The following is a 16831-nucleotide window of genomic DNA, read 5'->3' as shown; positions in this document are numbered from 1 at the left end:
TAGGACTGGTCGGTGAGAAACAAATAGAAGTATGCATTAGATTGCCCCTGCCCTGCATAGTTTACATAGTCCTTTTGTGTATTAGTACAGTGCTTAGCACAGTGTAGCCTTGATCCTGATTGGAGCTTTTGGGTGCTATGCCAATAAAAATAATAAATATTAATAATATAATGAAGCAAATGTAGTCACATAAAGTTCCTTCATGGTTGGAAGTATATTTCCTGACCATCAGAGGCTGGGAACTTTAGGATTTCATGGAATAGATTCTTAGTGGCTTCCATTGAAACCCATGGGGAATTTCCATTTTCAGATGTGTTGGTGAGACATCTCCTGTAATTATTCTTCTCCCTAACAAAAACCAAAGTTTATATTCTGTAGTACTTACTGAAGTCAATGAGCGTTGTGTACATTTAACAGATTGTGGGATTTGGCCCCAGTTTTTCAGTATGTGGCCATGTTTTCTTTTAAGGGCCCAGTCTTGTACTCCTCACTCAGATGAAACTCTACTGAAGCTAGAAGGAGTTTAACCTGAGTAATGAATGTAAGGACCCAGGCTCTAAACAAGTTTCTCACAATGAATTTTCCACATACCATTTTATTTTCCCTCTTCTTCATGCCTTTCACGCCATCATTTGTTCTTTCCCCTCCTTTGTCCTTCCCACTCTCCTTTGCTTCCTGTCTTTCATCCTGTTTATTTTTAATGCATTTCATTGTTGTTATTGCTAAAACCCTCCCCTTTCCTGAGTCTGAAACATTTCAAGAGAGTCTATTTTTCTTCCCTGTGTGACAGATAAATTTACATATTTGAAATGAGCAGCCTTTCTTGAAATGGTAATTCAATGCTAGGAAGGAGGAAAGAGGCCACAGTTCTCATCTGGGCCTACTCAAGCAATAAGGAAGTGTAAATATGAAATATGTGAAATATGAAAGTGTAAAAATGAAATAGGAGTTAAATATCTCTACCATATAAGACTTTTCATAAAAATATGATTGCCTGCTATGGAACTATAGAGGTCAAGGGTGCTACAGTTGTGTGTTGGGCATTTGTTTTCCCTCGCTTTTGGAATTATTTTATTTATACCATGCTACTGTGGCATACTGTGGGTATGTTTACAAAAACTAAAAACTCAATTTCCATTCATCTGCTTATTGTCCCACTTGTAACTTTAGCAGGGAACATTTTAGAACAACAATCCTATTTTGTCTTTTCTACATATTAATGTCAAAGTTTCTGTCTTGTTTTCTTTTGAAAACGTGTCCTTGTTTAAAATCCTCTTGTGTGTGTATTTTTGTAATTTCCGGAAAACATCTAATTGGTTACTTTTTTTTTTTTTTTTAATTGCCTTACAGATGCTTGCTGTTGATGGAGAAGTTCAGATTAAGTACTTTGAAATATATGCTGTGACCATATCAAATAACTCTGGCATTTGAAAATCATTACAAAAATATTAAATATCACATCTAACTGCCTCATTCTTTAAAATGACAGATTTGCTTTGCTCATGAAATAGAATTTTTATCCCACTTCATTTATTTTTATGAGTTTTAAAGAAAAAACTTCTTATTGCTATTAAGTTCATAATTCTCAGCCAAGCAGTCTTTAACTTAATGTTGCATAACAGATTGCTATTTCTCTTCCTCCTGCAGGTGCTGTTGAATTGGAAAACCTACCATTAAAGAAAGATGCCTTGAAAGAACTGGAGTTGCCATTTGAAGTAAAAGCAGGTATGTATTTGTGCCTGTGTGTGTGACAGGTGTTCTCTACAGGAATTATTCATTTTGTTAGTTCCTGCTACAAGTATGAAGCATTTCATACACTGGTGATTCCTTTAAGAGATCTTTTAGTAATAAGTCATAGGTGGAACTGACCTTAAAATAAGAGTTAGCAGCTAAGTGTCAAATTCTTGGACAAATAATGTAATGTGAATTTATAGCGATCAAATTCTGTTTTAACATTGCAATATTACGTATTTTCCTTTCTCACTTTAAATAGAGTAGAACAGTGTAACTCTGTAGGATTCTAACAATGTTTCATCTTGGTGATTCTAGGGTTCATTGGCAAAATAACGCTCCAGATACCTTTTTATCGCCCACATGTGGATCCCTGGGTGATATCTATCTCAAAGCTCCACTTAATTGGTGCACCAGAAAAGCAAGAAGATTTTGATGAAGAAAGGGAGAAGTTGCTCGAAAGAGAACGCAAGAAAGCTCTTCTTTTGGCACTGGAAGAAAAATGGAAAGTGAGTAACATAGGACTTATCTTTTAAAATGAAGGAGTTGATTTTGTTTTGCTGTTACGGAAGATTGATCACTTTTCAATCTTCTACCAAATGTAAGTCTCTTTTTGAGTCAATATCCAGGAAACCAAGTTATGATTTGATCTGCAAGTGATAAGGCAACCTGGTCTTTGGCTTGATCAGTAGGCTGAGGAGACCCAGATCTATTTTATCATCACTTTAGATCACAGCAATTTCACTGTAGCACTGTACTGCTACCTGGCCAGTGTTTCTGAGTTGATTAAAGATACCGGTTAAAGCTCAACCCGGATCAGATGAAGTATTGGTTGTGGGCTGGGGATATCTGGAGAATCTCCCTTGATCATTTAATGCGGTTTACCCTAGAAAGTTTGGTAAGCGTAGCAACTTAGGTGTACATTTAAAAAAAAATTTTTTTTTTATGTTGAGCTGTATGTGGTAGTGTATGGTGTATTTTTTTTTTTTTTCCCTCCAAGATATTCACAAGTTTCCTTTTCTTTTGGACCCAGACTGCTCCACAATGATCCATACTTTGGCTAAGTTACAAATATGCTGTTTGTTTGGAGAGCCACTTTTGGTAGTTGCAACCTGCATGATACAGCTGTACAACTTCAAGAGCCCTTATCTACACGTGTTGATTACTTCCATGCTTTAGGAACTGTGCTGACTGCCTGTTATTCCACAAATGTGCTTTGAGAGATGACTGCTAAATAAGATGCAAAATCTTAAATATAGGACCAATCTACTGGAGGAACTGACTGCTGTCCGGTTTCCCGTTCCTGGCAGCTGTGATTGGCACATTCTCCGTTCTCAAGGGGATGGGAGGCAGGCTGTGCTCCACTGAGAGCCTGCAACTCTGGAATGCTCTCGTTCTAGATACAGGAAAGAATAAATGTGTAGCTCAAACATTTGTTTCCAGTTTTATTTGGTTGGAAGATGATGTGGGAGTTATGAAATCACACTGATTATTGCTGGCCCATGTTGTAATTTTGAGTGTGGGGAAATATTTTTTATAGCACTATCGAAAATTTCACCTTTTAATGTGTGTTTACGTATGAAAATAATGTTAGGAACTCAGGGGCCTTTGACCATAACACGTTAATTAGTGTGAATTACTGATAGAGTTCCATTAACCCATGCTTCTGTTGATGTGAAGTATACAGACGCTGTTGTTTCTAAGAACATGTACTATGTCGGTGATTGACGCTATCATAACAAATTCTTTGGAACGTACTATGGGCTGCTGAATAGATTTTTTTTTTTTTTCTCCATATTTATAAACTACAATAGATGGCTCCAGTCTGAAGTAAGATACACATGTACAGCAGAAGAAAAGTCAAGAGACTAAAGGAAGACAATATGTTACAAAAAGAGATTTTAATAAAATAGAGGAAAGAACTTGTTGGGGATTATTTGCTTTACATTTCTACTAAAATCCTATCTTCTTAGTAGTTGGCAAGTGGTCTGTGTAGGGGGATATTTCAGAATATCAAAATAGGGATTAACCCCCCCGCCACTTTAACCCCAAAATAATAGTAAATCATATAAACAGTAGCTAACTATAAATATTTTCTAATACATTTCTTGTTAACCATATTTTAGCTTGATGTCATTACTACTGATAGTTTGATATTAAGTACAGTTATAGGACAGTTTCTAACCTTATACTCACAAGTAGTGTAACTAGTAGACAACTTGTAATTGTCCTGGTAAAGAAAAGCATCTGTTACCTATCTTTTTCCTTGTGTGATGTGTAAATTATATTATAATTTTGTCTTAATACACACGTTCTATAACATTAACAAATTACTTCATATTGAATAGATTTTTGACTTGCAATACTTCTAATGCTCTTCCATCTTCCAAGAGAGTGTCATGTAGTTCGTGCCCCAAATTGTGGTTTTTAAAAAATATTACCAAATCTAATAGTAATAGTTTTAAAACGTCCTGAAAATGGACTATTTCAATGAAAATAGTCTTTTGTTTAGAAGTAAACATTCCCTACCAGTGTTTGCAATGCAAACATAGTGCTAATGGAACAGAACCAGAACATGAAGCTAACTAGCTTACTTTGTGTGCTTCATTTAACATAGCCTTTGAAAATAAAAAGCATAAATGGTAAAAAAGTAAAGTGGTATTTAAAAATTCTTTCTTTATTATAATCTAAACTTTTGGTAACGCAAGTAAGTCATTGTTTGTTAAATAGGAGTTTTAACATGACAGTCCCTTTCTAATATTGCGTCAGACTAGCAATCTCCTACATTATTTAGATTTTTTTCCTCTGGCTTTGTAAACATTAAAATTTATTTTCCAGACCTTATATTTAAATAAAATACATTATCTTTTTAATAAAATAGCTGTTCTGTCTCTTTCAGAAAGAACGACAGCAGAAAGGAGAATCTTACTGGTATTCAGTTACTGCATCTGCAGTCACAAGAATTGTAGAGAACATTGAAGTAAGTCTAATGGGACCCACAATCTTCCATTCTATTTACTAAAGAATACTTAGTTTGTATATAATGTGCTTCTTGTTTATTTTTAGGAGACTCAATGTGTGTAAAATGGAGGTGGATACTTAGTGGAGAGAGACCCTTTTCAGAGCTAGAATCCTTTTTTCTCTGAACCAAGCCAGAATTGGCAAAGTGAGGGGTTTATGGGGAGGAAGGAATCTTTCACCCTCCCAAGCCTTCGAGAAGGCTTCCTTGCTTTGTAGGGGTAGATGGATAATCCATATAAAAGCTGTCTAGCTTTATGGTTCTCCTTACCATAATATTGGAGTGCCTCCCAAGTTAATACTTCCAATTTTAAAAGTTATAATGTATTACACACAGGTTTATGTATAATGTTTTGAGCGTGACAAGTTTGGTGAGGTAATATCTTGTACTGGACCAACTTCTGTGTTTTGTTCTTCACATCTGCTTGGGAAGTAGATATTGCTGTTAAGTTTGACTTCCTTCTTAATGTTGTGAAGTTTCCATTTTAAATGGCAAAATTCATTATCTTCCATTGTTGCTTGCAGTGGTAGTGTTGCTGTGTGAGTCCTAGGATCTGAGAGTAGCATTAAAGTCGAATATAAAGAAGAAAATGTAAATACACTTCTGAGATTCTGGTACTTTGATCTTTGCTTAATTCTGGTGTATGAAGCTTGATGCTGCCTGAAAGACTGTTTAACATGCACAAATAAAATGTATATGCAGTCTTCATCTAGCAGTATTGGCTAGACACTCAGCAAAACCCTTTTCTTCTTAGTTGCAAGCTCACTCAAAATTCTAGAGCTTGGGCTCTTTGACTTTTCTCTTTTAAAGCCATAATAAAACTAATGATATTTTCACATTTACTTATTCTTATCTATATGTTTGCTAATTAAAATCTATAAGGACATCTGCATTATCAAAAAACATGTCTAAAGAAACCAAAAAAAGATAAGCAACCCTCCCTGTAATACACCTCTACCCCGATATAACATGAATTCGGATATAATGCGGTAAAGCAGCGCTCCGGGGCGGGGGGGGCTGCGCACTCCAGCGGATCAAAGCAAGTTCGATATAACGCAGTTTCACCTATAACGCGGTAAGATTTTTTGGCTCCAGAGGACAGCGTAATATTGGAGTAGAGGTGTATCTTCTAAAATCTATTTATGCTAGCTGCCATATAATGAATTTGTCCTCTTACTTCACCTATATGTAGAGGATATAGTCTGTGCTAACTCTTTATTGAGGGATCGCTTCCATGTACCGATGCTGAGGTAAGTCGGTTGTAAAAGGCTGTCATTAACAATAACTAGAAATAACTGGGGCCTTCCAGAGATGATATAGCGTTTAGTGATGACACAAGTCAGATATTTTGGATGTGAAATCTTGGGCTGAGTAGGACATTGTACAGTAAAGCATGAAACAGCAAAATTCAATTGGTTCCATGACCATTATGAGATTTTGCCACATGTAAAATTAATTCAGGTCACCACTTCATGTTCTGCTAATGAGCACTAGTTTTTATTCTAGTCTGTATTTGAGCAACATGAGTTTCTGTATGACTTCAGCAACTGCAAGCAAGGGTAGTAGTAAAACAGCAGAGAAAAATAGCCTGTTTTGTGAAAATGGCAAATGACGTAGCTGGTATTTTTAACATCTGGGGAGATGGGTAGACCAGAGAGATCAGAGGAAGAAATATGGAGTGGAGCCTGTGGGAGTGCAGTCAGGAAATGGCGGGAGGGTCCCATCACAGAATAGCCATTTAAATAAATCTTGTTTGTTTTTTGGAGGTGTAAGTATTGAAACAGCTTGAATATAATTTATCAGCATTGCAGTACACTCAATCTGTTTCAAGCATAACACAATCTTTTTGCTCCATGCCACTTCTTTCTCTCTCCTCAGTTAAAAATTCAAGATGTCCATTTGCGGTTTGAGGATGGCATCACAAATCCTTCACAGCCATTTGCCTTTGGAGTGTGCATCAAAAATGTATCCATGCAAAATGCTGTAAATGAGCCTGTGAGTATAGGTCAAAGTTAAAATTGCATGAAGAAATGATACCCGCGAGGATGTGATGTGTCACTTTTGTATGAGAATGATGTAACTTTTTCCTGTTTTTAAAATGCAATACAATGGTTGCTATTAAATAATTACTGCAAATATTGTCTTATAATATAACAATCGTATCCTTAAGAATTATTGTGGACACCATGATAAAGTCAAAAAACAGCTGCATGTTCATGTTACACACTGAATATTTAATCGTGATCACAATACAGTTAGATTTAAAATAATTTGTCACATTTCGTTTGATGCATTGTGACTGAGTTCAAATTTTTCACTTAAGGTAGAGAAGTTGATGCGGAAAAAGCAGTTGGATGTTGCTGACTTCAGTATTTATTGGGATACTTGTTGCACTTTATTGGGAGACCTGCCTCTTGGTGAGCTACAGGTACGAGATGAACATTTGGAAGGAATAATGTTTACTTGCATGTGAAGGGGGAAATCAAGACTTTCACGTTCTTCCACTGGTTTGTAATATAATGTAAAATAAATTTTATAGTGGATTTAGGTCTAGGAATGTTTGGAGCAACTGAAGCTATGTGGATTCATGATGTAATGGAAAGATTAGTATGGGACCAAGTAAAAACTGGACTATGAACTACCTAACATTGCCTATTTAAATTATTTTCTTTAAAAGCCCTCCTTAAAACATGCTGTTTCCATGAGATCTGTCAATGGTACTACAAATACAGACTGTAAAATAGTAATTCGGCCTATAAATATTAAACAAAAATAACTTAATTTTGCTTGTTTCTTGTTTATTACTTAATCCACTCAAATGATATGCTCTCAACATGATTACCTTCTCTTAAGAGCAGTTTTCCTCTCTTTGTATTTACTGGTCTCTTTGTTCCACCTCTTGATTTGTAATGATATGTTCTTGGTGTAATTTAGGCCTCAGTGTAGCTATTGGATCTTATATCTGTGTCGAGTTGCACTGAATTCAATGGGAGTCCATTCAGGATTCAAGAGTGTACCTGAGTGGATCTTACTGCTTTAGATTGTGGGCGCCAAAGGACAGAGGCTGGGTTTTTCTTTTCAGTTACTATGCTAAATATGGTTTTGTGGCTAAAAATGGGACCAGCATTTCCCACAACTTCTGTATGATCTTTGGTAAATCATTTCATCTTTTTATGCCCCAGTGTATTTATCTGTGTAATGGGGATAGTATTTTCTTACCTCCGTAGGAGTTTTACTAGACTAAGTTCATTCTTTTTATAAAGTGCTTTGAGACCCTCTGAAGACACTATAGAAATGCAAAGTATTATCATTTGTGAAGTACCTTGCACAGCTATGGCACTGTATAAATACTTTACCCAAATATTTAAACAAGATTACCTTTTTGATAAGAACAATTTCATGAGGAGAAAACCTGGTTAAAGGAGATGGAATTCCAGCAGTGTAAGACACCTAGTAGAATCCTTATTAGCAGATCGTCATTTAAATAAATTGTGTATGTGTGTTCTATGCAGTGACAGATTGAATTTGCTTGTGACTCACAGGAAGCAATGGACAAAAGTATGGAGAGCCGTGATCATAATTACATCATGGAGCCTTTATGTACTTCAGCTCTCCTCAAGAGAAACTGTTCTAAGGAGCCTTTAAGGTCACGACATACACCACGGCTTGAGTGTGATATCCAGCTTGAGACAATACCATTAAAACTTTCACAGGTAAAATGATTCCTCAGTGAATCATGCTTTAGATGTTGTTTATTTTCAGTTGACCCACGGAACGTAAAATTGAGATTTAATCATTGTGCAGATACATTATAAACTACTCTGATAATTTTACAGAATACATTAACACTGCCTAATTTATTTATATGCTGTTTTATTAAAAGATGCAGTATCAACAAATCATGGGGTTCTTAAAGGAACTGGATCGAAAAGAGCGACAGCAAAAATTCAGGAAATGGAAACCAAAGGTTATGATAACTGACAAGTAAGGTTTTTATACTACTGATATTTTTATGTAGTGTTGTAAAATACCCTTTTATGCAGTCTTATGTTTATTTTACGCTTATCTGAACAATACTGTTTAGTCTAAAGTTAGGGCAAAAATCACAAAGGTGGTAGCTAGTGGTTATGTGGTGCACAGAATTTAGAAATAAATTGAAATTATAGTTCTAATATTCTGTGCTCTACCAGGTGAATTATTGCTTTATATTTAATTTGCATTTATACCTAAAATAAAAGTTGCATTTATCCAAAGCTCTTAAGTGCTTCTGTCACAAGTTATAAGAATGAAATGAGGAAACAATGAAAATAGCATAGGAGTTTTGCCCCCCTTCCCTTTGGAATGAGCTGGCTTTTTTTTGGTTGAAGAAGGTGGGGAACCCCACACGCTCTGTTCACGGCTCTGTATTAAGAGTAAAGGTCACAGGAGCTGATGAAATGAAGGTAGCGCTTCTTACTGTAGTAGTAGGACATGCTGGGTTGACGTGCCATTGAGGCTGTGGTGCCCATTTATTTCCTGGCTAGTGACCCTCTATTTTTCTCACCCAGCCTTTCCTCTGGATTGAGAATCAAACTAACTGGAAATGTATTCATTTGACATGTTTTAGCTGCCGAGAATGGTGGATCTTTGCTTTGAACGCTAATCTTTCAGAAATCAGAGAACAGAGGCAACACTCTACCTGGGACTTCGCATTACACCGGGCCCAAGATGCAGTGTCTTACACAGATATGTATTACAATCAGTTAAAAGGCATCCCGCTGTCTTTTGCGGAACAGGTATTGAAATTTGCAAGTACTGTACAGTATAGATAACATCTCAATATGTGACCCTAGCATCTTTTTGAAATGAAACTAGATGTGTTTTGCTTATGTTCTTGTTTTAAAATTTACCTCATAGTTATTTTAAATTTGCTAAGCAATATGTTGTGTGGCAGCAAATTGTTTTTAGCACGTACAAAATCTCTTTGTATTGTAAGAGATAATCTTTCCTTGAGCTGTTACTTGTTTCTTGCAATTATCCATGGTGCTTCTTCCCTAATTATTCATGCTGATCTTTTTATAGATGAAGGAAACTTCTACTTGAAGTCTTTCAAAATGCAAAACTAGATAGTGTCCCAAGCCTTCCATATTGGGAGGAGGGAAGCATAGGAAAAGTAAATTTTTATGTTTAAGGTAGTTCTTTCAAGATTTGGTTTTCAAATGGAAGACAGAATTGCTATTCAGTTTTCCTGCAATTTGCAATGTTGTTTAGCTATTTCATTCAGATTTGGCTGAGCTATAAACTTTGGAAAATTGCCATTTGCCTTTTCATTTGCAGCATGTCAAAGTAACTGAACACAAACATTTTAAAGAGCCAGGCCATGCTGCTGCCAAAAGAGCAGCAGCGCATACTGTATTGGGAACACTTTGGAGCTTCCAGAGCTGTTGCAGTGACAGGAGCAGAGGGAGAGAGCTGACCTGGGCTCCCCTTTGACCATCACCTGGCACGGGGCCCCAATGGCCCATCTTCCCCCATGAGGCACGCATTCCCCTAGCTTCTGGGAGATGGGGAGAGACTTGAGTTGTGCCCTCCCCACTCACCTGATCAGACCCAGCACATGGGCCCCAGTAGTTCATCTCCACTACATTCCCTCCTTCTCCCTTCCTGTAATCCCCAGGATTATATCCTTCTATAGCCAGCTAATGTCGTTAGTCCTTAGCTCAAGCTTGGCTGCAGGGCTGAAGGTTCAGGGCTGAAACCTTGCTGATGATGCATGATAGGTGGATTGTTAGCTGTACATAGCAGAATGTTTTTTTTTGTTTGTTTGTTTGTTTTTTTAAATCTTAAAAAAACTACACACCTAGAAAATTTCATACAAAAAACTATGTTAAAGGAACGTTATTTAGATTGCAAAATAAAGCACTTAGAAGTTAATGAATGTCAGATACATGGTTGCCAACTGATGCAGCCTTCATTTTGGTTCCTTATGCCCATGCAGTTTGATGCTCTCTTAATTCCATTATAACATTGTTTCCATAGACCACTACCTCGTTCAGTGCATAGAGAGGGCTTCACTTTGTAACCTAACTAACTTTTTAATGTAGTTTTTTAAAATGTATATTTCATTAATTTTGTATATTTTTACTTAGTATGATATCAAATGGTTTTCTTTTGAGATTGGATTTGAGCATCTATATACCCGGTCACAAAGTTTGGAAACAATACTTAATAGACAAGCCTTTTTCTAGCACTGAAAACAATCTTTGGTTTTATATATATTTTTTTGCCGTTAGTAAGATCCCTCAAGCATCCAAGAAACAGCTGTTCTAGGGTTGCAAGTCACCCCCCACCATCACATACACACTTGGTGTTGTAGACAATCCAAGTCCTCCCTTACCATGCAAGAGTTGGAACAAAACTACCAAGTACACTGTCTCTGATGCATCTGGCCTCGAGGAATGAATTCTCTTCACAGAAAGTAGTTTCATAGCTTTCCTTGTCCATTTTCGTTAATTCAATTCCAGTTTTGGCTCTTATATGCCTGCAGCATAGATGCATATTTGCACTCAGTTTAATTGTATATCAAATGAACTAATTGGCTTTGATTCCCATTATATGTCTGTGTTCCAGTATCTTCTCTGGAGATTTTCAAATTCACCTATGGGATTTAGGAGCACATGTCCCAGTGAAAATCTGTGCACTTGTGCTGCTAAATCCCTTAGATGCTTGAAAGAATCTCCCTCTCAGAGTGTGTTTTTTGAAGAGTATAAAGCTTTAATAGCCTGTGAACCAGCACAAACATACCTTTTTGCCACTTCAGGAAGAAATGCATCGTATTGAAGAAGAGCAGACATTTGAGGAGTTGAAGATTTTACATGAGATTGTTTATGACAAATTCCATGACGTAGCTGAGGTGAGTGACTTTCTGTACACTGGATAATATTGAGAACCTAAAGGTGCAGTATTACAAGAAATTATATTTTCCTCATTGTAAAAGGTATTGTAGCATGTACAGTATATTCATGCTGAGTAGTGTGATGCCAGTGCTAAAACCACAATCAGCTTATCACAACTGAAGAATCTGAGCATGAGTGCTATTATTAGGGTGCTCGGGCAGCAAGCCCCCTCCCCTAGCCATATGCTGACTGTCAGTGACGATAACATTGAGCTCCATACTAGCAACTCCTCTTGCTCTTTAATATTAAAAGAGAGAACTAAGACTGAAACCTATAATGGAATTTTCCTGGAATAAATAGTGCAAATTTTATAAATGTACAAACATTGACCCTTTAAGGTCCATTTCATAAGATGTAATGTTGACTACTGATTGTAACCCTGAGTGCGAGTTCTATTAAAAGTAAATGCTTATTGATTGAGCTATGGTTAGGGTGCCTTACAAATGATTCTGGCAACTGTTAGGTTGATCGAGTAACTAAGAAAAATTAAGAAACCGATCTGGATAAGTCCAGAAATGTTAACTCCTACATATGCCTGTAAATATGCAGTAGCTAACTATGGTAATAAGTTTAGAATGTATAAAACAAGATTCTGATGATAGTCCGTTTAGACATCACAAGTGAAAACAGCATTGTATGGTATTTATGCTTAGGAATGTTCAGTAAATAAATAGTAGATGGAATCATAGTAAGAAATAGTACATTCTGTATTTTTAAGACCAAGGTTCTTTTCATTTATTTATCCTAATGTGTGTTTGATTTTGTTTATTTGGAACAGAGTGTTAAAGAGCCTTTATCTGAGTCCCCTGGAGTTTCTCCTACTGCAGACCCTGAGTGTAGCAGTACCAGAGGGATGCTGCAGTATCTTCAGTCTTGGTTTCCTGGGTGGGGGGGCTGGTATGGATTCGCTCAGCAAACATACGAAGGTGAACCTTTTGAGGGACTGATACCAGAAACACAAGAACAGTGGAATCCAGAAGACATATTGGGTATGCTAATATTTTTATCCCCAAATTACCACCTTAGGGAATGTGTATATTGCAAAAAAAAAAAAGTGAGTGAGTTTCAGAGCCTGAGTCAACTAACTTGGGCTTGTGCTACGGGGCTAAAAATAGTAGTGTAAACTGCTTGGGTTGGATCCTGGACTCTAAAATCCAGTGAGGGGCATGGGTCTCAGAGGCTGGGATCCAACCCAAACGGGAACATCTACATTGCTATTTGTAGCCCTGTAGTGCAAGCCGCACAAGCCAAAGTCAGTTGACCCAGGTTCTGAGGCTTGCTGCCATGGGGCTTTTTTTTTTTTCTCCACTGTAGATGTTCCTCCGTTAAATACTTGTTAAAGAGGAACTGAAATGATTTTTAAAATTCATATCATTAAAAGGAGAGAGATGTAGACTTAAATTTCTAAATAAATATGTATAAAAGAGAAACACTTAAATATTTTTTCTTAATCCTAGACGAAAATGAAACTAAAAGTTGTGTGGGTTTTTTCTGTTAGAGTTGATGAGATGGCTAATTTCTAAAGCAGCATAAAGATTGCAGCTGCCTGCACTGTTTTAATTGTTTGCAGTGATAACCATTGCAGGAGAAGTATAGACTGCTGAGCTCTGATTGAGCAAGTAATAAGCTGTTGTCTACTTGTTCATTCCTCCCACCCCCGTAATTGGGCCATCTTTGTCCTTCATTGAAAATGAAGTCTCAAGTTTTTGCTCACTAGCCGTTATGTAGCTTGTTTGTTAAACTCACCTTGTTCTCCTTTTTAAATTAGGTGCTGATGAATTTTTTGATCCAGCTGCAGATGCCTCCAGTATGAACACATTTACAAAAAGAGATCACGTGTTTGCTAAATTAAATCTCCAGTTGCATGGTGGCACTGTCACCTTGTTGCATAAGGAGAAGAGGGCTCTCAGTACCAATGAAAGTGCTTTCATGCAGCTGGAATTTTCAGGTAACATATTTCAAATTTTGATAGTTGTCATACCTAAAATAGGACGGGAACTTTGCCTGCTTTATAAACAATGCAGCCACTCATGACTGAGCTTATGTCATGGAACAGTACTGAAACAATTCAAGTTCAGATCTCACTTCCTTTGGTAAGCCTGTGTTTTTGTTAGTTTATACCTTGACTGGTTTAATTATTTTAGGATTGAAGTAGGTAATTGAGATTGTGAATACGAAAGTAATGTATTAAACTTTCATTTAAGTTTTATTATGTATAGAGTGGTGTAATAAATCTTTTTACTTTCAGACATTTGAACAGTTTCACAGTAATCAAATTTTATAACTTGATTTTTTTTTCTGGTATTTAGTTCTGAGTTCAGACAATATTTTTGTAGAAATAAATGTGCAAAAAATGCTGTTAGTAATCTATCCCAAAATGCGTTTTTCAACATTTTGATGCAAATATTTGTGGACACTTCTAATCACATTACTTGCCCCCCCCCCAAAAAAAATTCCTTATATTACAAGGGCTTTAATCCTTAAATTTGAAGAAATGCTTAGCAATGAGAAACTGATGGTTTAAAAGGCTGTCAGTGAAGAATAACTGTCCAGTCTTAACTCTTGTCTTATTTCTTAGCTTGCTTATGAATATATAAGATGACATTTGTATCTTTCATCCATAAATACATTTATTGTCATTTATTTTCTCTAGAATGCAATATAGCCACTTATGTCTTTATTTTCCAGGTGTAAAGATCTTAGCAGAATCCCTTCCCCGCAGAAATTCTTCCCTTCTCACAGTTCAACTGGGTGGCCTTTTTCTGCGAGATTTAGCAACACAAGGGACCATATTTCCTGTTCTTGTCTTCCCTAATCCTGTATGTAAAAGAATGCAATCACAACTTGATATAGTACTGTTGCCATTTCAGGATTAATATTTAAATAAAAAATATATAGCAAAACATGAATATAAAAATACTGATGTTAATCTTCATATGTATCTTAGTATGAAGCATTAACATCATAAGCACAGACGAAAATCTATAAACTAGAAAATGTCTGAATGATCTTTGACTTTTTTTCTCTGCAAGGATCCCCCATAAAGCTCTTCCCGTTTTTTAATCTTTGGGACTGTTGTTCTGGATACTACTATTCAGAGCCAGTTGGACTGAATTTAGCTTTGGAATAATCAGTGCTGTTGCTTAATTAGCTAGAGAGAGGTTAGTTCTTGCTTTATTTACCAACTTTCTCTCTCCCTCCCCCTCCCCCCACGAAAAACCTTGGGTCCCATGGAAGACTTGCTTCAATTGCATGTAGTTCTAGACCACAAACCTAGGATCCAGGAACTGGGGGGAGGGATAGCTCAGTGGTTTGAGCATTGGCCTGCTAAACCCAGGGTTGTGAGTTTAATCCTTGAGGGAGCCATTTAGGGATCTGGGGCAAAAATCTGTCTGGGGATTGGTCCTGCTTTGAGCAGGGGGTTGGACTAGATGACATCCTGAGGTCCCTTCCAACCCTGATATTCTATGATTCTAACTTTTCTTCTAGTATTGTCACGGAAGAATTTAAGTGTTTCTACCAGAGGGGGATGAAAGATTTGATCTTGCTTTAGCCTTGAAGACTTGAAGTTTATTAACTATAATTTGTAGAAATGGGATTTCCACTTGCAGTTTTTATTCAGACATCAGCTTGTTGACTGAGAAAAATAGCTTTTCCGCCTTATATGTTCACATGCAAATTGTTTTCCTTTCTTTCATTATTGGTTATATGAAGAAAAAATACATGTCATCATGGCATTATAATACTAATTATAAATCACATTGCATTATAAAATTGGCAACAAATATAATAAGGAGAAAAACAACTTAAATTTGGGTATGTACATTAAATGGCTTATTGTTATGTTCAGTTTGATGGCCTTCAATTTTTTTTGTTCTAATTAGCAAAAAGAGGTTGGCTGCGTCTCCTCCTTTGGTCTCCAGACTTCATCTTCAGAAATGACTAATCAGAGCACTGGTAATATTTTCATTTTTGTGCCTGATCTGAGCATGCAACCAGATTATGTATTTGAAAAACGTATTAGTGAAATACTTAGGCTGAAAAATTTCAAATGTTGATGCCTAACCTTAGGCTCCTATATCCATATTTAGGCTCTGAACTTGCATAGAGAAACTTGCAGGATATCTCCCACGCTGAAGTCAATGGGGCTTTGCATGGACTCAGAGATCCACCTTTGCAAAGCAAATTTGCAAGATTGGGTTGTTATACACCTAAATAAATGGCCTGATTTTGATAAATTGAATTCAGTAGGAACTGCAGATACTCAGCATCTTTGAAAATGAGATTGCTGCTTGTGTTAGGAACCTAACTTTAGGTACCCAGTTTTGAAAATTTTAGTTGTTTAATTATAGACAAATACTAATTCCATATTTGGGGTCGGGAAGGAATTTCCCCTTATGTCAGATTGGCAGAGACCTTGGGGGGGTTTTCGCCTTCCTCTGCAGCCAGGGCATGGGTTACTTGCTGGTTTCAACTAGAGTGGATTGTCTGTAACTTGAAGTCTTTAAATCATGATTTGAGGACTTCGCTAACTCAGCCAGAGGTTAGGGGTATATTACAGGAGTGGGTGGGTGGGTGGGGTTCTGGGGCCTGCGGTATGCAGGAGGTCAGAAAAGATGATCACGGTGGTCTCTTTTGGCCTTAAAGTCTATGAATGTTTGTTTTTAAATTGAGCTGCTTTTGTTGTACCAACATGGGGATATCCAATGTAATTTAAAAATTTGAAATACTATAGTACAAGTGATTGTCAGATATTTACTACCCCCATGCAAACTAAAAATTGATTTTTATACCTGCCACACTGCTATTTTAGACAGAATTGCTTTTAGATGATTTTGTTATCTTGATTCAGATGCAGATCCCGATGCACCAGTATTTGAGATGCTGTATGAGCGAAACCCAGCCCGAAGCAATTTTGAGAGACGCCTGGAAGTCAGTACCAGACCTCTAAATATTATTTACAATCCACAAGCCATTAAGAAAGTAGCCGATTTCTTCTACAAGGGAAGGGTTCATACCTCAGGTTAACCTTTTTTGTTTTATATATTTTTTCATTGCTTATTTATTTTTCTCAAATTTGATTGATTTTTCTCATAGTTACTACGGTAAAGCAGCAATAAGAGTTTCCATTGTAAATTCAAATCAA

At 36.6% G+C, this 16831-nt stretch overlaps 1 protein-coding gene across 6 annotated transcripts in view; it reads left to right on the top strand.

Moving 5' to 3' along the window:
• The window catches only part of VPS13D (vacuolar protein sorting 13 homolog D), a 184441-nt gene that overhangs the window by 2068 nt on the left and 165542 nt on the right, over positions 1 to 16831 (top strand). For all 6 annotated transcript variants that reach the window (XM_054009135.1, XM_054009133.1, XM_054009132.1 and 3 more), the window contains exons 2-15: positions 1648 to 1725; positions 2050 to 2240; positions 4631 to 4711; positions 6629 to 6745; positions 7074 to 7178; positions 8293 to 8463; positions 8634 to 8734; positions 9357 to 9525; positions 11550 to 11642; positions 12464 to 12674; positions 13454 to 13633; positions 14374 to 14504; positions 15570 to 15642; positions 16538 to 16708. In XM_054009135.1, the coding sequence (XP_053865110.1) occupies positions 1648 to 1725; positions 2050 to 2240; positions 4631 to 4711; positions 6629 to 6745; positions 7074 to 7178; positions 8293 to 8463; positions 8634 to 8734; positions 9357 to 9525; positions 11550 to 11642; positions 12464 to 12674; positions 13454 to 13633; positions 14374 to 14504; positions 15570 to 15642; positions 16538 to 16708 (1872 nt within the window). The remainder of the gene's footprint in view (positions 1 to 1647; positions 1726 to 2049; positions 2241 to 4630; positions 4712 to 6628; positions 6746 to 7073; positions 7179 to 8292; positions 8464 to 8633; positions 8735 to 9356; positions 9526 to 11549; positions 11643 to 12463; positions 12675 to 13453; positions 13634 to 14373; positions 14505 to 15569; positions 15643 to 16537; positions 16709 to 16831) is intronic.

This window comes from Malaclemys terrapin, chromosome 19 (assembly GCF_027887155.1).
Source record: "Malaclemys terrapin pileata isolate rMalTer1 chromosome 19, rMalTer1.hap1, whole genome shotgun sequence".
NCBI classification, from domain to species: Eukaryota; Metazoa; Chordata; order Testudines; family Emydidae; genus Malaclemys; species Malaclemys terrapin.
Note: the sequence above shows the minus strand (reverse complement) of the source record. Positions and strands in the feature narration are given on the sequence as shown.